The sequence below is a fragment of the Abrus precatorius genome, unplaced genomic scaffold (assembly GCF_003935025.1).
Source record: "Abrus precatorius isolate BTA unplaced genomic scaffold, Abrus_2018 Scaffold7, whole genome shotgun sequence".
Lineage (NCBI taxonomy): Eukaryota > Viridiplantae > Streptophyta > Magnoliopsida > Fabales > Fabaceae > Abrus > Abrus precatorius.
Genome location: NW_020874417.1, coordinates 37,402,277 through 37,427,959, shown reverse-complemented (window position 1 = coordinate 37,427,959; position 25,683 = coordinate 37,402,277). Strand labels below are relative to the sequence as shown.

The window sequence follows — 25,683 nt, the reverse complement described above, 5'->3', positions numbered from 1 at the left end:
TCCATCTTCAATACAAGCTACTTATTTGGCCTTTGTTTATCCCCTGCGCAAGATTATCTAACAAGCGTCTTTGCTGTGTTCATTTTTCCAATAATAAAAAATATATATGTAAATTTAAAATCTCAAAAAATGAAGATACATCATTTTTGAATAATTAAAATTTAATATTATTATGATTATAATTTTTAATTTTTGAAAATTTAAATTTTAAAAAAATATTTTTTGTTTAGTCATATTTAATATAATAAAAATTTATTAAATTTAAAAAATGATATAATGTATTGATTTAAGAATATTGGAATGTTATTTTAAAAAAATAGTTTGGGAGGAGATACCTTAAGTTATAATGTTATTTTGAAAGTTAGTGGGTGAAAAAGAAGATTCAGTTAATGATTATTGTTGGATGTTTTTGTTTGAGTAGGTGGGAAAGAGCAGAGAAGAGAAGAGGAGAGGAGAGGATAAGAAGAAAAGCGAGTTGGACAGAATTACGGTAAGTACAACTGACCTTGGATGGTTCTTGCCGTGCTGTAAAGTAGAGCTGATATAACACTTGCGTTCATGCAGCCATGCCACGTTTCCAAACTAATTATTATACAGTTTTTGATTGAATTTGATTAATTGAATTTAAGCATGATTAATAATATTCTAAGTTTGTGCATAGTATTGAATGGCAGGGAAGATGAGGCAGCTATTTATGGAGAAGAAGGAAGGAAGGGAGAGAGATAGAAAGAGAGAATATGGGTGAATTGGGGAGACAGAAAGAGAGATAATCTGTGATTGAATAGTGGTTGTGGGGATGGGGTCGTGCCTCTCGGTGACGAGGGCATCGCCTGTTGTTGGCAGATGTGAGGAATCAGCCACTCCCACAACATCCTCCAAGCATGATTATAGCATGGAAATGCGTTTGCATAGAGTTGCTGGCAGAATCTTCTTGAATGGTTCCTCACAGGTTGCTTCCTTGTTCTGCAAGCAAGGCAGAAAAGGGGTCAACCAGGATGCAATGCTTCTATGGGAGGTTTGTTTTTTATTGTTTTATTTTTTATTACCCTCTCTTCTTTATTTTAATTATCCACTAATTAATGATTTTTTTACTTTCCCAGAATTTCTGTAATAAGGAGGGTACCGTTTTTTGTGGTGTCTTTGATGGGCATGGACCTCATGGCCATACGGTTGCAAAGAAAGTGAGGGACTCTTTCCCCTTAAAGCTCATTGCTCAATGGAATTTGCATCCAAACAACAATGCTCATACGTTGGTTGATACAAGTAATTTTGCAAAGCTCAGAGAATCCTTTTTGAAGGCGTGTAAGGTTATGGACAAGGAACTCAAACTACACCATCATATCGATTGCTATTGCAGCGGGACCACCGCCGTTACCTTGCTCAAGCAGGTATAAATCTTCCACTTACCTTTTTTTCTTTTTTCTTTTTGGTTTGTTTAACACATTATTCTTTATTCTTTTAGGGGCACGACCTGGTCATTGCCAATATCGGGGACTCCAGAGCTGTATTGGGTACACTTGATCTTCAAGGCTCTCTTATTGCCGTTCAATTGACAACTGATCTCAAGCCTAATCTTCCAAGTATATATCTATCTCTCTTTCTCTCTCATTGTTCAATGGCTTATGCAACCTTAAAAAATGAATGCGATTGTTGTTGACACAGGGGAAGCAGAGAGGATCAGAATATGTAAAGGAAGGGTGTTTGCCCTTGAGAACGAACCAAGGATTGCTCGAGTGTGGCTACCCAACGTAGATTCCCCTGGGTTGGCTATGGCACGTGCTTTTGGAGACTTTTGCCTCAAGGATTTTGGAGTCATTTCTGTTCCTGATGTCTCGTATCACCGCCTCACTGAAGAGGATCAATTTGTCGTATTAGCCACAGATGGGGTAAGAAAATTAAGGCACTTTGTGGTTTTGGAAAACTTTTTCTTTTCATTGTCTTCACTTTTAATTATAAAAATGCTATTTTTTATTCTCTGTTTTATTTTTAAAGATTTGTTTAGGAAACAATGAAAACAACTTTCTTTCTTTCATTCCTTATGATCCATTGTTGATATGTTTGGCTCTTATGTGCTGAGCAGGTATGGGATGTTTTATCAAACCAAGAAGTTGTGAGCATTGTGGCATCTACTCCGCGATACTGTGCAGCTCGAATACTGGTGGAGTCAGCTGTTCAAGCATGGAGGACCAAGATGCCCACTTCCAAGGCTGATGATTGCTCTGTAGTTTGCCTCTTTTTTGATTCAGATTCACACCCAAAAAACAACTCGGAGGTAACAAATGAGTGTTCCCGCATTGGCACTAGGGCTGTAGTTGAGCAATCACCACTACTTGAACAAAAGCAGCAATAGCGTATCTTTTGTGCTTTATCTCTCCCGTGGCTTTGTTTACAAGGTTGGGAGACAGGATTAGGCTGCAACAACGATTGCATCACTAAGTTCGATTATTACTTTGTTTTACTTTTCTGACAATATTCTTCTCCCTGTACAGCACAGCTATTCAAAGTGAAAGAGAAAGGCCTTGGATACATGCATCATGTTACTCATACACCTTATTTTAGGATGTTGGAGGTGAAAAATCGGAGAAAGAGAAAAAAAAAAAAAGGTTAAAAAGAAAGGAAGAGAGAAGTAAAAAATGTTAGATGTTGTGATGTGATAGGAAAAAAAAGGAAAAAAAAAAATAAGATGAAAATATTGTACAAAGGTATGAATATCATGTTGCTCATATATACTATATATGCAGCCTTTTTTCTCTTTTAATTTTTGGTCACTTTCCTCTTCGGTAGGTGTAGACTTCTATTGAGATTTTAACAATTATATAATGTCATAAGTGTATTTTTACAGCTCAAGTCTACTCTTACTGTAACAATCAAATCTAAATTGTATGATTCAACTCAACTAAACTATATAAAATAAGTCACAAACTGAGTGAAAAAGGATAATTAAATTTACGACAATTTGCAAACTGAAATATGTTAATCTGTGGCTGGGAGACCTAACACGGATCAAGTCTCCAACAGTAAAACATGCTACAACATATATACCCTAATTTCATGTTGACTAGTTAAGTACAAATCGGTATTTTATCAACATCGGGTGAAGAACAATGTACGAAAACATTAATTTTAATAACTACTTTTAAGTCTTGCAACTCTAGCTATCAAAGTTGCATAATCATTTTCCCAAGTGAGTTAATATTCGGCTAATTATAGCCTCCTTCTTCCCAGAAACAGGAAGATTATGTGCTGTAAGATAATATTTTAACTCCACCACAGTCAAGTCCTTTAACTGCAAAACAAGATCAAATGATACGATATCAGCAATTTTAAAAGTGAAAGAGAGGTGCTAGCTAGGCAACTGAAAATTTTAAGCAGTTACATATCCCACCTAAAATTTTAAGGTATCTGAAACTCAAACTTGAAGTGCAGTCAAGCTCTTGCCAGTATGGTACCACCACTTTGGGCCATAATTACAACCTTGTAACTTTATATCTCCCTTGTTACACTATACTTATGATTGGAAAGGATTTTAGACACATTGGGGGCGTTAGAAAACATATTTATCATGTGTTTACATGCAACAACCTTAACTCATTTGGCATATATGCCCTATTTTGAAGTAGAGTGTTATCACGTGTTTATATTTGAGTAACGGTTACTGAAATTAGGAAATATCCGTTAGTGTAATTAGGAGATTTGATTGATTCTTAGTACCTCTGACATAACATTCACACATTTTTCTACTGGCTTGTATTAATTATATTAACACCTACAACTATCACTGCATGCCCTTCCATGAAAAAAGCACTGCACAAAATTTTCAAGGTTTACCTTTCCAGCATCAGCTAGGTCAGCCCAGTTATAGTTTTCACACTCTTTTGTTGCAAACTCAGCTTGTGCTTTTCGTTTCTTGGAGGCTTCAGTCATCTTCCCCACGCCTTGCTCACTCTCCTCATCATAATTCTCCCCATATACAGAGGTCTTGAATTCTTCTATGGCCCTCAAAACTCCTGGTCTGTGACATATAAACAAGATAGTCATTTCATACCAAAGTCTTCAACGACAAACCTTTTCCTATGAAGAAAGGAGGGGCCAAACAAGAATACTTCACTTTCATTTTACAGTCTGCAAATCAGACACAACTACATATTCAATATATCATGAAAACCTTGCACTTACCTGGCCAAGCCTTCCTCATCAGGTAATGTTTCATCTTTCATTTCTGGAATCTCATCCTCTTCCAGTGCTAATGCCTGCAATACTGCATAGTGTCTCTGCAAAGCTGAAAACCTTTTTGTTACCAATGCAAGAACCATATCTTTCTCATTTTGTCAAATCTACCAGATAGGAAGCATATCAGTTGTTGATGATGTTACACTGATGGGAATTCATATCAAGATAAGAAAGCAAGGGGAAAATGACTCAGTAAAAAAAAATTAAGTTAAAAAATCTCAAATGATTTGATTAAGCAAAATTCAGCCAAAAAAAAAAAAAAACAAGGTCCAATTCTGAGGTACCATTATCGAATGGTTATATGTTTCAATACAATGCTAGACCATGCGTTCAACAATGCACATAAACACACACGCACACACTTGTATACATATATGTATGTAGAGAATAGCATGACATAAGGTATTGGAAGACCGAAGAAAACTTTAGGATTCATTAAAAAAGGCCTTGACCTATTGACCTTAGCAGTAATTTAGTTTCCAACACAACACAATGGCTTCATTTGATCTATATAACCAACCCCAACTAGTAAGAATAAGCTTTTGTTGTACATTATCAGTTTTAGGAATGAACTCATCAACATAAATAACATTTAATTTCTGCTAAAAAAATTCAGCTCAAACCAATAGAATATTTCTTAATGAAAATGAATGATTTTAAGTAGATATGGAGAAATCTTGAGTAAAACTGCTACTAAATAGTAATCAGTTGTATAGTAGTGAACATTGGACTTTAATCAGACAGTAAGAGAGAAATGAGACAGAAGTAGAAATGAGAATATTAAGATAAATAAGTGACTCTACTGCAAAAAACAAAACACATAATGTCTGTATAGAAGGAAATATTGGTGTGACACCCCTTTAGTTAAGGTAATTTGAACATGTGAAAAGAAGGCTATGAGAGGCATTAGTAAAGAGAGTAAATAGCATAATATTGTATGAAAGAGAGTAAGAGACCAATGCAAAATAATATCCTAGAAATTGATTTTTGATGAGACCAATGATATTGTTTGATCCATATAGCCAGCTTCACCTAGTAGGTTAAGGCTATTGTTGTAGTTTTTATTATCATGTGTTCATTGAAGAGGTTCTGAGTCAACAATCTATAATTTGAGAGGTAACTGTAGTAATGATAGAAGGAACACCTACATATACACATAATATATCACTGAATCGGCAATACACTTGTCCCAGCTCCTAATAGTAATTATCAATTACCATCAATATATTTAAGGAGATTTAGTGTAATGATGACAAAACGCAGCTGATGTAAGAATAATTTACTATAAATGAAATGAAGTATAAAACAGAACATCTAGGAGAGGGGTGAGCAAGAGTAGGAGGGAGAGGGAGAAGAAGAATCTCACCAGGATTAGTAAATTGGCATACTGAAAAATCTCTCAAATCAATACGCTTAATTAAATCAGCTGCCTTCTTTATTTGATCATCACTTGCTTTAGTCACCATTCCACTTCTATCTGAATAGCGCTGCAAAAATCATTTATATCTTAATAATTTCATATTTAAAACTTAAAACTTAGTTTTCACTATTTTGACATATTAAGTTTAAACACAAGATGAACTATTCCAATGTCTCTACCTCTTCAACAGGTCTGATGTCATCAGAATATGGAAGATAAATCATGTGCATTCCAGGGGGCTCAATCTGACCACCTGATTGGACAACCTCTTCCTAACAACCATACACATGAGCTTAGACTTCAATACAAACACAAAAATTTAATGAAGATATAACAAAGATCCAAACTGTCAATTTCACATGACAGATTTATAATTTAATTATAATTTATTAATCAAAACAAGCTGACAAATAAAACAAAATTATAACATAGCATTTGTTTACCATACAGATATAATACACACTGAATGTTCAAACACACCAATGCATAAACGACAACATTAGCAACAGGAAAACAAGAAATAACCAGAGAATGCAAGACAATTATGACAGAAAAATAGCACTCTCAAATCATTCAGATGTTGAGACAAATCTGTCAAACTAAAACATCACTCGAAAGTTCTTGAAGTCAAGAAAACAACCATTCATTCTAATGCAAAAGCATTCTAGCACTCAATATATTGTACCTGTGCAACAAGGGCAACCAATTGAGGTCGAGAGGAACTACCAATAAATGCAACAGCAAAACTGAAAAGCACACCAGGGCAATACTCATGATCAGAAATTATTAGCATATATTATGTTAACAAAATCACAAAACTATGATACTAATCATGTGGTCAGTAGCGTGAGTAGAGGAGTTAGGATTTGGACCTCAAAAGTCAGAGGTTCACTTTAGAGGATAAAGTGCAGTTACAAACCATTCATTTCAAAATCAACAGTTGACAATTTAACTTCAATGAAGTTCATTTTGTATGTTATCAATCTCAACCAATTGATTTTCAAATCAACAATTATATCCTCTAAAGCATTACTTCTTAACTTCAGAAAAGTCGAATCATACTTTTGTCATAGTTGTACATGTGTTTGCCTAACTTGATTTCAGTTGCAGCTTGCACAATACCCTCTCTTTTTCCCCTATTCCTTCGAAATTCAAGTAACCACCCCATAAATAGCCAAGATTTCTTGATATTCAGTGGATTCAACAGTCTACAATTTCAAACTCTAATTTGATAAACAGCTAATTTTTATAGGAAGAAGAAAATGCAGATACCCAATTGGGAAATACTTGATAAGAATCATCCTTTTTTCTTAAGATGTGAATTTTTCGAAATCCACAAAAAAAAGAAAAAGAAAATATCGATGCAAACATGAGTAAAAGAATCCAACAGTGAAACTAAACAAAGCTTTAGTTGCAATAAATCAAGGCCTACCGATTGAGCTGTATCATGGACCTATGAAGGGCAATGAAGATGCACATGCTGTTATCCATTCCCTGCAAAACAAAAAGCAGCATCACAAGGGAAATATTATGAAATACAGAAAGTGAGGAACGTATAAAATTGAGAAGCATATAAGATACATTTGGGGAAACTACTACACTGATCAAAGCATTTCCAAAGTACCAATAGATCGCTTGACATGAATAGTACTTAATATAAAGGACAGCATGATGAGCTCAAGAAACATATACACGACATATCTATATTCTTTAACATAAAATTTTATTTGAGGGAAAATTATTGTTAGCAAAGTTTTTCATAACTATTTGAATTGAAAAAAGATTCCGGATGACAGGATAATGAGTGCACATCATCTGAGGGCTAATCAAAAGAGAATCACATTATCAATGCACAATTTACCAAAATTAAATATGTTAAAAGTTCTGGCTTAAAACCAAACATTGCTGCTAAAGATTATTGATAAACGAATAAGTTGCTATTAAAACCAAACATTACTGATACTAAAGATAAACCAACAGTTCATGGATGACTAGAAGAACAATAACCTCATCACTAGGATAAAGGAAAGTTGATGGCTTCAAGTTGTAATAATCTCTCAAGCAACTCAATGGCTTGAACCCTAAAAGCTGTAGATGTGCTGTAGAAACTCTCTTAATTTCAGATAGCTCCTTCACTGAAAATGTAAGATTGTGGCTGGAACAAATATAAACATAGTATTATAATTACAAAGAAAAAGGAAAAAAACAGTCTCTCAAGAATTAGAATGGCATTTGAAGTGTTAATACAGGCAGGCAGTTAGCAATTTTGTGTTACACACTCAGGGTCCAACAAAGTAACTAGCTCAACAAACTTACAAGGATAATTTGTGTGCAAGAGATACACATCACTTAACTACGTTTAGTAGGGTACTCCCCTTTCAAAGCTGCAACCATTTCTAACTAGAAATCTTTCCTCTATTTTAAAATATCGTCTGAACTTGAAACAAATTTGAAAGAAAATCATCCACAAGCACATAAATTTCCAGTATAATAAAGATGGAAAAAAAAATCAAACTTTCCCACAACTGGTAGCTTTGGGGAGGCCTAGATCTAGGTGGTGTAACTGGTGTCTGGTTTGTTTTTTTATCGTCACTTTCAATTGGTATCTGTTCACTAATAATTACCAAAAGGTCAGCTTGTTTTCATTGTTTCCATGAAAAAGCAAGGAGATATTTTTTAAATTACTAATTATTAATTAAAACATATCATCTGAAAATGAAGACAGAAAAAACAGTTTAGGGCCCATTTGTTTCAACTTTTGAAAAAATTTACTTTAAAGATATATATAAAAAATGATTTATTTTTAGAGATTTCCTTAAAAAAGAGATTTATTTTTAGAGATTTCATTAAAAAAAATGATTATTCAAAACAGCTTCACTTGAGAAGCAAAAATCAAATTAGTTTCAGCTTCTGATTTTATTCATAATCCTAAACAAACAATCTAAAAAGCTAAGAAGTGATTTTTTTTTAAAAAAAAATAAAGTGTTTTTCAAAAAAAAAAATGATGACATTCAATTAAGATAGAAGCACAAAATGCTTACTTTTTATAAGGATGAAACCGTCTAGTAGATTCTTCCACCAAAGAACCAGTATCAGCACAAATAAAAGTTCTTTCACTCTGCACCATCAAACCATTTGAACATTTTCTTAAACAGTTTTGAGAGCATTCAGCATTATGGACTGACTAAATGCATATAAAAAATGGGAATTCAAAATCATTGTGATCCAAACAAAAATTATATAACAAAAAAGAAAAATTACAGAGATGCTAACAACAGGAAATATGAGGTAGCAATTTGCTTGCAGTGGTTTAAAACAGCTTTCATGTCTGGAAGTCAAAAATTCACACATTCTTTTTTACAATTCTCTTTCTTGTATATAGAATGGATATGGAATAAAAGGATCATATCAAATTTCATCAAGGGATATTATAGCCATGTCATGAATATTATATAACAAGAACATGGTGAGTAAATTCCAAATTATACATTGTAACATGGAAAATGGACTATTTCCAAATTGTGGGTATAGCATTTATCACCTTCAAAGGATGATTAGTAACAGAATCAAGCCATGTGATCGCTCCTACATGTCAAAAGTATAGCCTGTCATAATCATTCATTATATTACTATAATATATGCTGAAATATAAAGCTAGAATTTTCTAAGTGAAAAACTTAAAAGGGACCCACGGAAAATTTTGCAAAAGGTCATATGGTGCAAAGCAAACCACTAGAAAAAAAAAGAAAAATTGCACTAAATAATAACTGCTATTAGCTAGATCATCACAAGAAATGTTTACCTGGATGAGTGGGACGAATTAAAGCATATGAATTCAGTTCTATTGACAGCCCATTAACTATTGTGAATTTAAGTCTTTTGACTATGCGCTTCATAAACAGGCGCTTTCTTAGCTGATCATTCATATCCTCTAATCTGAAATTGAAACACATTGCCAAAACAGGGAGTTTAGAAACTGAATTGTGCTAAAATAAACATCAAATTATAATTTTAATACTCCTAGCCCTGGATTATACCTCTCAATCATAGTTGCTCTACATCATAAACCTCATGCAATATTAAACAATGTTTAAAAAAGCTGTACTGTTTTGTTAAAAAGATTTTACTAAATAGTTTTTATCCCAAAATTAAAGCAAAAATTGAGGCAATAGTACATATTCCTCCTTAAGAGTAGTGATGGACAGTAGAAGGTTGGAGTATCAGCTTCACAACATGTGGATCAGCACATACAAACTAAGAGTCAACCTTCCCAAGTATGCAAGGAGCCACAATCCAAGGATTATAATATAGGAAACAAAGCAAGGTTTTCTGATGCAGAAGGGAAATGCTAACAGAAAAGTCCCTACCACATGTCTACAACATTATTATAGAAGGCAATCAACTATACAGGTGATTGAAGCACAGTTTGTTTAGGTATGGTATACTGTATGCAGGTCAAATCTTTTATCAATTTGGTCTGATCTATCTCAGGTTATATCAATCTGTTGATTCAGTTTTAATTGGTCTCTATTTGTGTAAGGACTGTCATTATCTATATAGGTTTAAGTACATACTTCACATTAATATTTTTCTTATAAAAAAGAACAGCACCTCAATGTCCAGTCTTAAATCATGTCAAATGACAAATCATTTAATTATAAATCTTTCTTAATAGTTTGGCTGATAGTTTTTTCGTGGTCTCCCTCTACATCTACCCATTGGACTACCCTTCTTATGATATAAACTTTTTACTGGGACTTATACAATTATTTTCTAAATAGGCCCAAATCACCAAAGATAGGAACAAGTTTAAGCTTGCTATCATCCCCACTAAAGAGCAATTTTGTGCCTGAAACTTTGTTTCTGCAGCATAAGTCAAACTCCCAAAGATACAGTCAATTGCCTCACTTCCATAAATAATATGTCAAAAAACCTTATTAGTGCAAGAATTAAGCCAGTGGCTATCATAGATAGGATGCCATACTTGTTTCCTGCTGATGACATAAAGTCAAGAAGTTCATCTCCTTCCAACCCAATCAAATCCTAAGAGACAAACAATCGACAAGTAAGCATGACAAATTTATCTAACCAGTAGTAGTTAAGAGAAGAAATTAGGATAAAAACAATATATTTGTCAAACATATGTAGACTACATACAACATAGAATAAGGATACATCAAATCCTCCATCAGGGCGACTCAAAGGAAGAAGTTCAATAGAGATGCCAAGATCCTGTGCATCCTTCACAAAGCATAAAAAAAATAAAACTAATTACAAACTGCTAGCATCATTCAAACTTAACATTATGGTTTACTATCTATGCTACAAAGCATATACAGATTTGTACCTTAGCTCTCTGCAGTGTCATCCTTGTCATATCTGATTTTATAGCCCCTTTTATACTCCCAAAAGGATCATCTTCGTTTGTAAATAAAAGTATGCGCTTATCAACTGTCTTTGCTGACCTGTTATAAATGTTATACATTATCATTTACCGATAATCATGTAGATATGACTGTAAGTAATATGTATATTATCCCTTAGCATATATTACCCTTTACGAAGAAGACCCTGTGCCACCCAGATAGCATTGTAGAGAGAATTTTCTTGAGTCCCAGACACGACACCATGTTGGCTTCCAATGTTTTTAGAAAAAGATTCTAGAGAAGATTAAAAACATATGACTAGTAATCTCAAAATAAAGAAGTGCATAACATACACAACAAGACAGATTCTCTGTCTCTCAAATGTTAATCTTGTTGATTATGGTTCTCCAAACAATATATTAGTATTAAAAAAGAAGTTTATATGCAATCTTGCAGTTAATTTAAGCAACTTAAGGATGCATGTCGGTCAGCCAGTAAACCAAAATTTCATAGTCTTGTCAGCTGTTGATATGACCAGTAAATGACAGATCTAAAAACAAGACATCACCAGTTTATATGCAATCTCATATAAATAATAGGAGACAATACCCTCCAAAAGATCAAATTCTTTTATGAGCCTCGCTGTGGGCCTGTCTAGAAACTCTCTTTCAGCAACATTAAATACAAAAACACCACTCAAGTCTTGCAAGTTCTTCCTCTCCCTCTGCAAAGATAAAGTAAAAAAGAAAGTTAAGTAAGAAAGAATATTATACAAGTGAAAGTCTGAATCTGACTTTCTAATTCCTACCACACACGACACATAAAGCAAAGTTTTTGCAGCAATGCTGCCTTACAAGAAGCCTCATTTGCTTTGGTTTTTCCACACTTTATTGTCTTACAGTAGTAATGCAAATTTTTTCAACTGAAAACCTTTCTTTATGCATAAGAAAAGAGTCTCTCTGCATTTCACTTTTTAGCAGAAAAGTAAAACCCCTTTTTTTTTTCCAAGACAGGGAAACCTTTCTTCTTTTAGTTGGCCAAGACATAAAAGACTAAGGGGAGCAAAAGTCATATTTGAAAAGAAAACAAAGGTTGGTTTTGAAAGTAGTTTGGAATACAGAAACTGTATTTTACAAGACTATTGTGGGACAAATAAAATAAAAGTGAAGAAACTAGAAAAGGTGAGAGAAATGGATACAGTGTTAAAGAAGCAAATGGCAACTTGGTCATAGGATCTGTTAATGATCTGAGTCTTTAGTGAGTGAGAGATGCAAGAGATGGCAATGTGGAAGTGAGTTTCATCCTTTTGGCCTTCTCCCTGCAAGGTCATGCCCATTGCCCACTTAATAATCAATTAAGTCAGAGGCCAAACCATTTCAGAAGAAGAAAACTAACCACAGCGTTGAACATTTTAGGGGAAGCATCGACCAGATAAACCACGTATTCTTTGCTCGACTCGTTATCCTGAAAAACTTGTCCTATTAAAGAGAGAGAGAGAGAGAGAGAGAGAATGATTATTTATTAGGGTAAAGAAGCATACAAAGAGAGAGAGTTGAGGATCAAGATCGTCGTCGTCGTCTCTGAAAACATCGTCAGGGTCAAACTCCATCTCCCACTTACAAGAGGGAAAGGCTTCGAGTAGCGTACTCTACAAGGACCAAGTACAAACCCGCGCGCCCAAACTTTTCTGACGTTGGTAACAGTCAATGTTGTTCCAAACATTTTATCTATGATCCCTGTGGCGGTGCGTTCCAACATTTCTTTTTCTTCATTTTTTTAAGACTTTCCTTTTTACCTCATTCAGGATAAACTAGCGTTATGATTAAGAAGTATTGAATATTTAATATTATTCAAAAATTTAATGATAAATTGCTCGTTTCATGGAAGATAGAAATTATATGAGTTGCAAAAAAAAAAAAAAAAAAAGATATTTCAAATTTATAAATGATTGAAGAAATAATGTTAACATTAGATAAAAAGGTACACAAAACTAGCCATTTTACGTATCAACTTGGGATGTATCTCATATATCAATAAATCATGAGATTTTTCAACATCATATTTATTGTTTTCATTTGTTTAATGATATCTATATATATATTATAAAGTTTTAAATTTTAACTACATACACAACGTTTTGTGTATAAATTAATTATATATTTTTTGGTTAATCTCGATACTTAGCTAAACACAAAAGTAGTATTATTGCAATGAAAATTTTTAAAATAACAAAATTATTATAATTGGTAAAAATAATAAAAAAAAATATTATAGGGGAGTCGTTGCATGAATAGTTAACACGTCAATGAGGTATAAAGAAATTTTGGTCTACTGTGATGTCCAAACAATTTTTAACTTTTCTTAACTTATTTCCTTCAAATTTTGTTACCATTTATTTCTAGATTACAAGTATAATATCATATAAAAAAAATCATCATACATGTTTATTTTAACAATTTGAAGTAATAAATTAATGTATTCTTCACTTCTGCACATTTTATTTTAAATTTATAATATTTAATTTTAACATTATTATTATATATTTATTTTGAAAATATTGTTATACTGTACGGTTATTAACTTAAAAACATCGTTAAACACTTTAACTTCATACAAAATAATTTTGTGCGATAAATAATAACGTGTGTTAATACACAGAAGTATACAAACTCAGTTAAGCTTCACAGAGTAACTTATATTCTACCATTTACATAAATAAATATCGAAGAAACTTAGAAATTGATCATTTCGTTCGCATATTCTTAAGCCACAAAAATTGGAACAAAAATCAGATTAAGAAAATTACAAAGAATAGGCATCTATCCTCATCCAAAAATTACCAAAAGCAAGTATGGTGGCCCTAGTTTACCCGTCTACGTGACGAAGAGAAACTACCACCGTTGCTAAATAAACAATAGACAGATTTCACGTATTGGAAACAAACCAAACCCATTGGTAACATGGGTACCTAAGAGGCCCTCAAATTATCGCAAAAATGGCCACCCTCATCCAAAGGATAACCTAAAACAACAAACTCCACTGTTCTCAATCCACATCCTCTGAAATCAACGGGAACTTGACCGCACACTAACTCGGTAATTTAAAACGGCAAACTCTTCGAAGATCATAACAAGACTAACCAGGACCAACAAATGCCTCAAATACCCCCTTGTCAGTAAGGGATAAAAGCAAGTAATTAAGAATATAAAATAAAATAAAAAAAGAAACAAGAATGTACATGTAAAAATCTCAAGAATCTGTGACAGCTGATGACTTCTCTAATTTTTCATTTTCAATCTCTCTTCTTCTTAGTTCAGCATGCTGGGCAACACCATTCGCAATAGCTTGATAAGAAAACTCAAGTGTCTGAGTGAGGTTCTGAAACTTCAATGAATCTGCTTGTATAACTACAGGCAAATTTATATTGAAAGACAGGAATGTCAAAACAATAATAATAATAAAAATAATTCTAACTTGTTTCAAAGGACAGTAGGAGATTACCTTTCATCGTATCTACAAAGAAAATAAATGGATCCACCTCATCAATTGGGGACTGCAACTCTTCATCATCACTAAAGTCATCGTCAGAGTCGTCGTCATACTCATCGTTGGGCCTGAAGGATTTTGCCTGTAGGACATTATAAAAGAAGAATAACAATTTAAGATTTAAAAATGATATAAAATATATAAATAAAACAAATAAATAAATGATAAATGTATAATTCTGAAGATATAATTATATAATTTTTTTCAAAAACAATCGAAAACATGGGATGGGATAGACCAGCAGTTCAACCCCCAAATTGCATGGGTACTGTGAATAATCAGCTGTAGAATGACGCTGACATATCAGTTAAAGTTATCCATCCTTATTAAAACAAGTTCTCACTTGTGAACGAAAATGTTTCTCCGAATCACTCCTTTCTTTATTACCCACATGGCTTTTCATACATGAGTATTTATTTTTTATTATAAATTTTACTCCTTCTAAACACTATTACTTAAATTTAATTTCAATTTAAATATGATTTTTGGATTTTAAATATTGAAACTTGATACACCATATTATCAAATCGAAGTTATCTTTCTTTTATTAGATAAATTGAATTTTAAAATTATATATGTAATCTTATTCAATCTAGAACTGAATCAAACTTTTAAATTTATACACATATATCAATAAAAATGTTGTATCTTGACTCAAATTATTTATTTCAATTATTTCCTCCCAATTTTAATAGTCATATCTATCTAATTTATTCCTATCTAATAAAATAGAATATTAATTACTAATAAAAGAAATCGTATACAATTCACTTAACTCAATATTTATTTATAAATCATACTTGAATTCAGATATATCTGTGCTAGGATTAGCTTTTTCTTCAGAAAAATAAAATAAAATCACTTGTTTCTCAAAAGTTCTCTCATAAAGCTGCAAAAAATAAGCTAATAAGAATAAGCAAAACTAAACATATACTTATATCAAATTACTGAAAAATATCTATTTTAAAACTAATCAATATGTTAACAAAACTAAATTGATAAAAATAGAAACACTAGATGTGATTAAAAATTAATATATTTTACATTTCACATTATGAAAAGTTACAAAATATTTTGCATTCTATGTCTAATTTTGTTGCCTACACATGATAATATCTAAACTTAAATTTCTTACCTATTGAATGTGAACTCCTCCCATTTTTTGGTTCAATAACTAGTTCATTTTTCAAACAATAATGTTGTAATCAAGTTTTCAGAATCGAATAAAACTTCAAGAGCAAGATAATTAACTTAGCAAATTGTGAACTACTGGAGTTTCCTATATTAAAGCTCGTAAGCATGTAAACCACAAATTCCTTTATTGCAAGTAAACTAATGAACTCCATATCCTATGTTAAATTAATATGGGAAACAAGTGTTTTGTAGGTTTTCATATCCACAAACCTGTTCAGCCAACTTTCTAAGTTTACCACTGTGAGCTTCATGTTCATCCCCATCCTCAGCATCAACTCCCATTTCCTTGTCAGAACCATTGCCATCTTCATCTTCATCATCAGTTTGAAAGCCATCCATATCATCATCATCTTCTTCAGCTTCTTCCTCTTTTGCAGCTTCTGCACAGAAAAAACACAAGCTGAGAATTAGACAATCATAAATCTTTTATTAAAGCAAATTGTCACTCTACACCCAATGAACATATAATTGCATGTCTGCAATATCTCAGTTACAGAGAAAATATGACATATAGACCTGCAACTTGATCCTTGTATGCAACCAGAAGATTAAGAGTGGCTCGGAACACCTGGCCTAATGCCTCTCCTGGCAATTGATCAGCTGGAAGTGCAAGCAATGATGTTAAACCAAGGCAACAAACTTTTTTGTCATGTTCCCTGCATAAAGATTATCATAAGGTTGCATTAGACCTTGAAATTGTCACACATCTTATTTTATATTAAAGCATAAAAAAGAAAGCAAAGCAAGAGAGATGATAGTGAAGATGCAGGAAAAATGGACCTTTTAAAATTAGCACGCACACCACTCTTTTTGACTTCTTGCAACATATGAAACCAAAGATTGAAGATTTCTGATGCAACGCCTAACTTATGCAATATGCTTAGAGTCAGTGCTGCATTGTAGTATAGACCATCTGCAATCTGCAAAAATTATTTCTTCTTAGAAGGAAGTTTAATTATGATATCTTTCTCTGCCATCTTTGAGAAGGTTGGAAAAAAACAAAATAGACAAACTAAGTTATTCTTATAGTAATAAATCAGAAAAAGAATTAATCACATTAAACAAATAATCCCTTGCATTGTATTTATTCTTCATAAATTTAACATAGTAAATTATTCACTAAAGGAAGCACAATTGTGGATGAGGAGAACAAGGCAAGCACAGACAACTACTGTACAAATTATACACATTCCACTTTTTATAAATCAAGCACTTCATGAAAGTTAAAGATTGGAAGGTCAATAAACTCCAGAAGGCAAGGGTAATTCTGTGAAGTTTCAATAAAGCTCCAGAAGACAAGGGTTTTGAAATGAACAGAAGTATAAAATGACCCAGAGTTATTAACAGTGCATGCTACCCCCACTGCGTCATGGCTGGAGGCTGCTACAGGAAAGTTGTTGGATCATGTTTTCATGGAGCATCTCATAGTGAAAATCACAATTCTCGTAAGATCACACAATTCTACTATTTTTTGCAGTCTGTATGACCCTGAACATGCTCTCAATTGCAATCTGGTGAGATTGTGTAGGGTTCCCACATTTACATGTAAAAACAGTGTCATTGCGCAATCCATCAAACAGGGCCAAAAACAGGTTTTTGGTTTTAACATGATACCCAATTGAATGAAACACAATATTTTTCCTCTCTAGTCTCAACCCTAAATGACACTGTTGGCTCTTCCCTTTCAACAAAACAACTCTGTCATACGACTCATACCTCTTCTATGCCCACATTGTCCATTTGTTCTGGCATCACCAATCTCCTTCACTGCAACAGCGTTGTTTTTTCTGATTCAGTTCTACTGCAGCATCAGAAGGCCAGTTCAGAGGCATTATGGTTCTTCTGTTTCTGGGTGTTGGTTCACTGGGTTTTGGAAAGTAAAGGAGAAGCTTCCATCTTCTGTTTTTTCAGTTTTAGTGTTCTCAGTCCTGTTTGACCCAGATTCTCTTTCTGTTTCATCACGTCAAAACTTGCTGTTTTGTACTTGTAATGGTTCCTATTCTAGCTTAAGTTGTTATTTAGTGACTTAGAAGTTGTATACAAATTTCTAATATATATTTTTTACTTATTTTGTATTCTATTTTAAACGTGTATATATATATATATATAAATTTATATGCACATATTTGAATTCTGTAGGATCTTACATCCATGTTACAATCCCACGATTTATAATATTTACATCCCTATGAAATTCTAAGTAGAATCTTGATTCTGACTACCTTACACTTTCATGCCCCAAATAAAACAAATTTGTTGCCGTCACCAGTCACCACCACAACTGGTGTAGGAGTTAAGACCTTTGCCCCCGATTGTTAGTTGTCCATCCCTAGGGAATAATTTTGAAATGTCTCCCCCTTCTTTTCATTATAGAGTATGAAAACCTATCAAACAGTCACACAGTGCTCTGACAGGCACCTCCTATATTTGATCCTAGCCATCTGACCCAAAGCTCTGAGGTGCCTTTTCTTCCAACCCATGGCATTCTGGCACCAGATTCTGAGGTCTCTGTGCTGTTCACATCTGACAGAGATCTCTGTTCTATTTTATTTCTTTTACCATGTCTCAGTTTTCTTTTTTCTCAAAATTTTCACTATTGCATTCAGATAGGTAGCCTAAAGTTGCTGTGTCTTGCTATACTTTTTTCGTTCCATGTTCCTTGACTTTTGTTGTTATTCACTTGCCTTTAGCTTAAAAATTATGCCTTTTGTTTATTAATTATGAATTATTTAATTTTGGGTAATTTTTAAACATTTATGTGTGTGATATAAACTGTCTAATTTGCATAGTAAACTTTAGAATAGCAGTCATCTCACTAAAGAAGTGTCGGGGCAGCCACTCCATGTCACTACTCAGGATTGACAACTACGAATGGAGCACAGAAACCCAACTGCTGAATATGTCAAAACATTATAACTAACAAAGCAACAGAAGCCAATTATCTCATCCTGGCATGTCAACATGGATTCTAATAAATAACCCTTACCACTTGCATGAGAAGACATTTCAAATATGATTTTTCAGTTCGATGCAAGCGTTCAACAGTAATTCTGAGATATGGCTCAACCCAGTGATCCACCTGCCCTTTGCAGTTCAGAAAGACAACTTCAATGAGCTTTGGAGCTGGCTCAATATCACTGTCCTCCATATTTTTGTCTGCCATAACCTTCAATGTGATGTCCAGATCAAAGACATCAGCAAAAAGATAGAAATAACAATAACACAATATTTTCAGTCCCAGACACCACAACTAAAAGGTGGTAGCTGAACTAATTCTAATAATCCAAATATAACTTACAGATGAAATCATATTCCATAGACTCTGTTGGTAGTCAGGTTCTTTGCAAGTAAGAAAATGGGCAGTTCCCCTTGAAATATAATTGTCCAAAGGAACCAGAATATCTGCAGAAGAAAGTAGCAAAACAAATACATAGACAACAACAACAATCAAGTCTTATCTTACTAGGTGAAGTCAGCTACATGAATAATGGATCACACAACACCGTATAAAATTAAATGCATAATTATATGCAGAATATGTATATCAATTTAAATGTTGGGGTGCCATATCTGCAAAAAACAAACAAGGTATATAATTGAAACTAAAGACATTCACTGTCTTTGAATAGTATGCTCATCAGCTCCACACATAGAACCCATTTTATTACATAACCGACCAAGAAATGCACAAAGGAAAAAGCCAAAAAGAGGCTCACTGGAAGATACCAACACATTTCTAGCTTTATATTAACTTGTAAAATAAGGTAGATCAAGAGATGATCTAAACTATGAGCTAGACTAAACTTTTGTAGAGCATAGAAAAATTTAGATGAATTTTATCCAAAATGTAGTTGAGAACCATACTTGGAAAGAAATCAATTGCCCAATCTGCTAGTGCTTCCATCATCAATGGCCAAAGACTCCACATGTCCAATGATATTGTTGGAGAGAAAAAAGTCATGTATGATACAATCTCCAAAATTTCTTCAAAAACCTCTGCAGGCATGCCCAGGAGATAATGGAAATAAATACACAACTGGATGTAAGTGAAACTAAAACTTCAGAACCGGTCTTCCTAACACTATCCAACTAACAACAACACACAGAAAGCACACCCATTAGAAAATCCAAGTGGAAGGTGCAAACCAAACCAACTAAAGCTGTTATCACCATTGCATTATTTTGACACAAACTGAAGCATACTATTCCATATTAAAGCTACACAGTTAACAGCTGTCCAAAAAACTGCTTACGATAAACTATCAAGAGCATGGGATGATAATGATCACCGGATATATTCTTCAAATCTAGAGGACTCCATCTAAAATACTCTCATGCATACAATTATAGAATGGGTTAAGTGAGTAACAGAGTGATCCAAACCACAAAGTAGATTGGAAAACATCACACACGATGACAATGCAAACAAGAGGTGATATTAACAATAGTCTCAAATCCATCTAGATAAACATGACATAGGGTAAAATACCTTGACCATCGGTTGTTAACATTCTACGCATTATGGGAAGCAAAGTTGGCTCAATTTGAACAAAAAGTTGAGGAAGACTGCTCACTGATTCAAGTATTGTGCTAATAGCACGCAGACAACCAACAGCAGCCAGAGCACCCGGATCATCGGCTTCATCATCAACTTCAGCAGTGTTCATACACCTCCAAAATGCAGCTGCCTGGTGTTAAGAAAGAAAATTGCAATGTTATTATACAGAAAAATACTAGCTCTCTAAAGAAAGCACAACTTTATTGGCAGATACAAATGTTTTAAAAATATGTATTACCAAATTTTGGCACAGCCCAAGTGCATAAGGTGCCATTTCTTCCCCAAACTTGTCCACAATAGTCTCCAAAGTAAATACAAGGTCCTCATTCTCAACTTCATTCATAAGTTTGAAAAACTCTGAATATATTTTTGTTAGTTATACTCTTTTGCCAAGCCGAATAAGAAATGTAATGTACAAACAATTTTTTTCACATTCACGTACCATCAAGGAGTTGAGGTAGAATGGGTCGAATTTCGTTCAAATCTGCATAAACACAGAAACAAACTAAGCATAACCAGCATTAAAGTTCAGAAAAATTATTCAAATCAAAATAGAAACAAAGGTTATTAACCACCTTTGCAAGCTTCAACAAAAGAACGCAATGCAAAAACAGAATCAATGCGGACAGGAAGTTCAGGATCATGCATTCCACATACAACACATTGCAATGCCTTTCGGAAATTGTTCTGATCTGAGAAGCTAATATGGGCATATTGTCCTGCAACCCATGCTGCCTATTTTTCACAAGAAAATTGGGATAGCGCAAATTCTCAAGAATAGTGAATGAAATTTTCATAATCAATGTCTGAATTTAATAAATTTACACCAAGTCAAATTAAAATATTAAATTGCAACATTGGTGTCTTTTATTTGCTTATAGAGGAAAGCAATTTAGAAAGTATAGCATCATTTCCTGGATTCAATGCATATTAATATGATAGGGAAACAAAGAGAAGAGGATTAGTTCTACTTCAATGGAGGTAAAGCTTTGGCAAAACCCATAGCTATGGGAGGATTGCAAGGAAAGTAACAATAGGACAAATAGTGTGTGTGTTGAGATTACGGGATTTTAGGTATACAGGGGGAAAGAGAAATGAAAGAGAATGAAATAACCTTTTATCAAAACTGAATTTTATCAATCCAACAGTTCAATTTAATGTTCTTGTTGAAGTCCCCACATCAACTATAAATATAGCTAAATAAGAGCTTAGAAAAGTTAAAGTAATCCTCACCTTGCAAGCTAGCTTTTGGAGTTGAATTAAGCTTAAAACCCAAATTCAACAGTTCATAATAGATCAAGTTTACAAAATTTTCCACTATTTAAATATTAATTGATACTTTGTTGCCCCACTATATCTTATCGTCTTATATACATATATTATTTAAAATATAAGTGAATAGTTACTATTAGGTTACAAATTTATAAATTTCTAAATTGTATAAAATTTTGTATACATGATTTTCATGATTATCTTTACAAGAATTAATGATTGGATACACGCCCACATATAAACGCATACTTTCCAGCCAATAAATGTCATATGCATTATCTTTATCTAAAACAGTATATTTTGAATTTATAAAATTATATAACCCAACCCTTTCCTTGTTTTTTACACAAAATAAAACAATGAAAAGATAATAACTTCTCAATCCTTTTTGTTCCGTTCTTGAATTAAAAGCCTACTCCATTCCACTCTTTTCTTCCAAGAGAAATGTGCATTAGACCATGCACACTGAAAAAATTTAACTATGTTCATGAAGAAATGTCTTACCACTCCAAATTTTTGCAGATCTTTTTACAATTAAAACACTACCAAATATGGGTGTTGTCCAACCGATGCAATTATTCAAACTATGTCTATTTTAAAAGTCTTTTTACACCCCAGAAGAAGGAGAAAAAGAAAGATAAGTGAATCTGGCCTGCATGTGAAAAGATGCAAATGTAAACTATGAATATGAAGGAGACAGTACCTTTGCTCTAAGGTGGCCAACAGGACTGCCAAACTCAGGAAAGACATGTTGCACTAGCATACGCTCAAGTTCAGATTTGTAAGGCTCAGTTTGCTTTAATTTGTCACAAAGTGTCCCAATAGCAAGAAGCGCACCATCTTTCTGTCTATAGGGCTTGTATTCTGCAGGTGCTTCATCATACCTAGCAAAGCAAAAACCTAAATAGAGCACCTGATCCATAAATCATCTATTCTAACAGAAAGTGAGATATTTACCTTTTGAAAATTTCAACTATGAATTGAATAAACTTGGGAAGATTATCTTTCCCACGTTTTCGAACCAACTCACTCACAAAATCCATGGAGGCAGTTTTAGGACTATACAAGTCTTCAATAATGTCTGTGATAAAGAATTAAAAGCTATAGCCTATAAGCACATACCAATGAAATGCCTTGAACTTCAGGGTCCATGTTTATTGTTTACACAACAATAAGACTTACCATAGCCTTTCCTTATGTATTCGTGTGGATCTTCATCCCAAAGTTTTTGGTCATTATCATTAAAGCACATAAGAGGGAAAACTATTTCAAAAAGAAGAACATCAAGCCGAGGTTGCAGTGCAGCATACATGCTATTCTTTGAAATACTGCATATGTTTAAAAAAAGAAGTTCAGAGAAAAAATAATTAATTTCCAAAATCTCAGCATTGGCAAATAACAGCATTAAACAGAGATACTAATATTCTCAATTTAAATTTGCTCCAATTCTCCATACAACAGAAAGTTGTCCAGGGTGATTGGAAATTTGGAAATGGAACAATATGGCCATGGCCCATGAGCCCTTGATAATATACAGAATCAGGTTTTTCCAAGTGACAATTAATTTAGGTCTACTAGCATTAGTAAGTTGATACTTTTTTGGTTATATATTTTGAGTCCTAGGATTTTATTTTGGAAGACTAGGCTCGGGCTGTTATTGGGCTTGGATTGACATATTAAGTGTTTCATATTTAGTAAGGAAGCTTCGCTCAACTATCCTTACATACTAAAGCCCAGTAATGCTTGCTTTTGGCTTTCAAATGAAGTATCATCATACAGAATAATGACCATTGGACAGAACATTAATAAGGGTAAAACAAGAAAAATGATCAGATTAGTATTTCTCTTCTAACAATGATTGGCAAATATGGTGTAGCTGCTATCAAAAGATAAGAGAATTAATTAAGGACATAACAATTAGAAACTCATAAACTAAACCTGCAAGCTTAAGAGACAAGATTGCCTCGTGTGAATAAATATATTCCTTCATAAATAAGAATACTCACCTGTTGCTTAGATATTGAAGAACCAGGTTGATGACTCTGTCAGGTAAATAGCCACCAACCCGAATGACATTCAACAGATTTAAGTGGCAGTCCAAGATCTTCCCAGCATAATGTTTCTGAAACATTTGAGCAAAGGCTTTGTTTTCGAGGTTTTGCATCTTCAAATCACCGAAACTGTGACAATATAGTATAATCACGGAGAGAAATAGAGAAATTAATCAATCACTCAACAAAAAAACTTCATAACTGTTAAACAGAGAAATCTTCAGCTCATACATACCGAGTGTAGAGCCTATTGAGAATGTGAACCGTCCATTTTTTAACCTTCCACCAACCCCACGATTTTCGAACCTCGGGATCAGCAGGCTGACCCTCCAAGGGAACAGGCCTCTCCAACACATTCAAAAACAGAAGCATCCAAGCATTGAATACATTTTGATCAAACAAAAGCTTCGGGATCTCCAACTGAATACACACAGTTGCACATGTCAGTTTTGAGAACTGAAGTGGTAAGTGAGACAACTGAAAACAAGAAACGGAGGACACGTGACGAAGGGAGAGAAAAGAGGACGCACATAAATGGAAGACCAGAATATTTTACAGATAAGCTTGATCAACTCGGCTACTTCAATTGATGGATTAGCAATTTGGAGAAGACCGTTAAAAATATTGAGAAGGTGAGGGAACGTCTCATCAACAATGTGATAAACGGGGGTCCTCTCCTCGTCTGACTTGAACCTGGGAAGCAAGAGACAGTGGTGACGCGTTTGTATGTTGTAGAGAATAGATTTTAGAAGGGTGAAAGAGAACTTACTCGTATTTTCTAGAAAGAATCCGAAGCACAAACAAGGCGGCGTAGACTTGTTGGTCTTGTAAATTGTGCTTGATCCAATGGAGGAGATGAGGACACTGATCGGGATAGTCATTGTGAATGATTGTTTTGAGGCATTCGCCAATCTGAACTCGCAGGAGAGGAGGGAGCTGAGCGAGAAAAAGGAGAATGTGATTCCTGAGAAGGTCTTTGTCGACAGTGACGATGTTGATATTGATGTTGTTGTTGTTGTTGTTGATATCGTTAATGGGAGACCAATTCTTAGCAATGAAGTTTTTGAAATGAATGGAAGCGGCTTGGCGGAGTGAGATGTCAACGTTGTTGTCAACGATGATTTGGAAGAGGTTCACCGGATGCTGTGGGGATTGCTGCAGCTCATCCAACCTCTGCTCCGCCGCCTTCCTCTCTTGCGGGTTGGGACTCAGAGCAGCTTGCAGCACAACGCCCAGATCCATCTCTTCTCTGCTCTTCTCTTCTGCTATGCACAAACACAGTAACACTCTCACCCTCTCTCTCTCTCTCTCTCTCTCTCTCTCTCTCTCTCTCTCTAGGGTTTAGATTTTAGAAACAAACAACTCACACTAGTTCTCCTATTCCTTTGCCACCCCACTGCTATTTTTATTTTTACATCACAGGGTTTATGCCTTTCCTCTTCTTTAGCCTTTCACTTCGTTTTAACTATTTTCATTTTCAATTCAAATTTCGATGGACTTTTTTTTTCATTTTTCAAACCATTTTCAATACGTCATTTTTTTTTTCTGAAACTCATTTCTTAAGTGCTGTGACATATTTTTAGTTTTTTAAAAAATTTATGATAAATCGTTAAAAATACAACATTTCTAAATATATTTGAAAATACTAAGTTTGCATCAAAAATAGGATATGTATTATTTCGTAATTAGAAACAAATATTTAATATTTATCTGTTTATAAAAGTTTAAAGTATTTAATAAGGTGTATTTAAAGCTTCTTGATATGTGTTATTGAGCGCAAATTAGAAATCCTGCTTTTTATTAATTATTAAGTTTTATGTGCATTGAATAAAAATTCTTAAATTCAAAATTTGGAAAAAAATTATTACATGCCTATTTTGAAATTTCAAAAATTTACAAATTATAAAGAATAATATATTTATTATTAATAGTAAATTTTTTATACTAAATAAGACCATATTAAAGAGATAAAATTAAATAAAAAATACAAAAATGAAGAATGATGCCTAGTTAGGAAAGTTGTAAAGTTTGATGAACACTTATTAC

At 33.6% G+C, this 25,683-nt stretch overlaps 3 protein-coding genes across 8 annotated transcripts; 1 reads left to right on the top strand and 2 right to left on the bottom strand.

Moving 5' to 3' along the window:
• The first annotated feature begins 726 nt into the window (after window positions 1-726).
• Window positions 727-3,057, top strand: LOC113871086 (probable protein phosphatase 2C 33). Its single transcript, XM_027507855.1, has 5 exons — window positions 727-1,015; window positions 1,101-1,388; window positions 1,463-1,580; window positions 1,663-1,886; window positions 2,081-3,057. The coding sequence occupies exons 1-5, from the start codon at window positions 797-799 to the stop codon at window positions 2,348-2,350; spliced, it is 1,119 nt and encodes a 372-aa protein (XP_027363656.1). The 5' UTR covers window positions 727-796; the 3' UTR covers window positions 2,351-3,057.
• On the bottom strand, window positions 2,926-12,714 carry LOC113871085 (ATP-dependent DNA helicase 2 subunit KU70). 5 transcript variants are annotated; one of them, XM_027507852.1, is made up of 20 exons: window positions 12,557-12,714; window positions 12,412-12,480; window positions 12,215-12,334; window positions 11,626-11,740; window positions 11,205-11,310; window positions 10,998-11,115; window positions 10,808-10,891; window positions 10,635-10,693; window positions 9,453-9,586; window positions 9,192-9,235; window positions 8,692-8,768; window positions 7,658-7,805; window positions 7,083-7,144; window positions 6,336-6,396; window positions 5,830-5,922; window positions 5,597-5,717; window positions 4,177-4,279; window positions 3,829-4,012; window positions 3,386-3,502; window positions 2,926-3,286 (listed from the first exon to the last, which is right to left on the bottom strand). In XM_027507852.1, exons 1-19 carry the CDS (start codon window positions 12,623-12,625, stop codon window positions 3,410-3,412), a joined length of 1,860 nt encoding a protein of 619 aa, XP_027363653.1. In that variant the 5' UTR covers window positions 12,626-12,714; the 3' UTR covers window positions 2,926-3,286; window positions 3,386-3,409. The 5 variants fall into 5 exon arrangements, with proteins under 5 accessions (XP_027363653.1, XP_027363651.1, XP_027363654.1 ...); XM_027507850.1 differs by lacking the exon at window positions 3,386-3,502 and having other exon boundaries at window positions 2,927-3,286; XM_027507853.1 differs by lacking the exon at window positions 3,386-3,502 and having other exon boundaries at window positions 2,952-3,286; window positions 12,239-12,334; window positions 12,557-12,711.
• A 997-nt stretch (window positions 12,715-13,711) lies between these two features.
• On the bottom strand, window positions 13,712-25,018 carry LOC113872139 (importin beta-like SAD2). Of its 2 annotated transcripts, none has more exons than XM_027509446.1 (19): window positions 24,407-25,018; window positions 24,168-24,330; window positions 23,873-24,057; window positions 23,593-23,766; window positions 22,769-22,914; window positions 22,544-22,667; window positions 22,290-22,470; window positions 20,890-21,049; window positions 20,757-20,798; window positions 20,553-20,671; window positions 20,246-20,444; window positions 19,621-19,752; window positions 19,055-19,158; window positions 18,743-18,922; window positions 16,537-16,676; window positions 16,273-16,412; window positions 15,967-16,136; window positions 14,518-14,644; window positions 13,712-14,423 (listed from the first exon to the last, which is right to left on the bottom strand). In XM_027509446.1, exons 1-19 carry the CDS (start codon window positions 24,877-24,879, stop codon window positions 14,266-14,268), a joined length of 3,117 nt encoding a protein of 1,038 aa, XP_027365247.1. In that variant the 5' UTR covers window positions 24,880-25,018; the 3' UTR covers window positions 13,712-14,265. The 2 variants fall into 2 exon arrangements, with proteins under 2 accessions (XP_027365247.1, XP_027365249.1); XM_027509448.1 differs by having other exon boundaries at window positions 13,753-14,423; window positions 15,967-16,133; window positions 24,407-24,924.
• Between the last annotated feature and the right edge of the window lie 665 nt (window positions 25,019-25,683).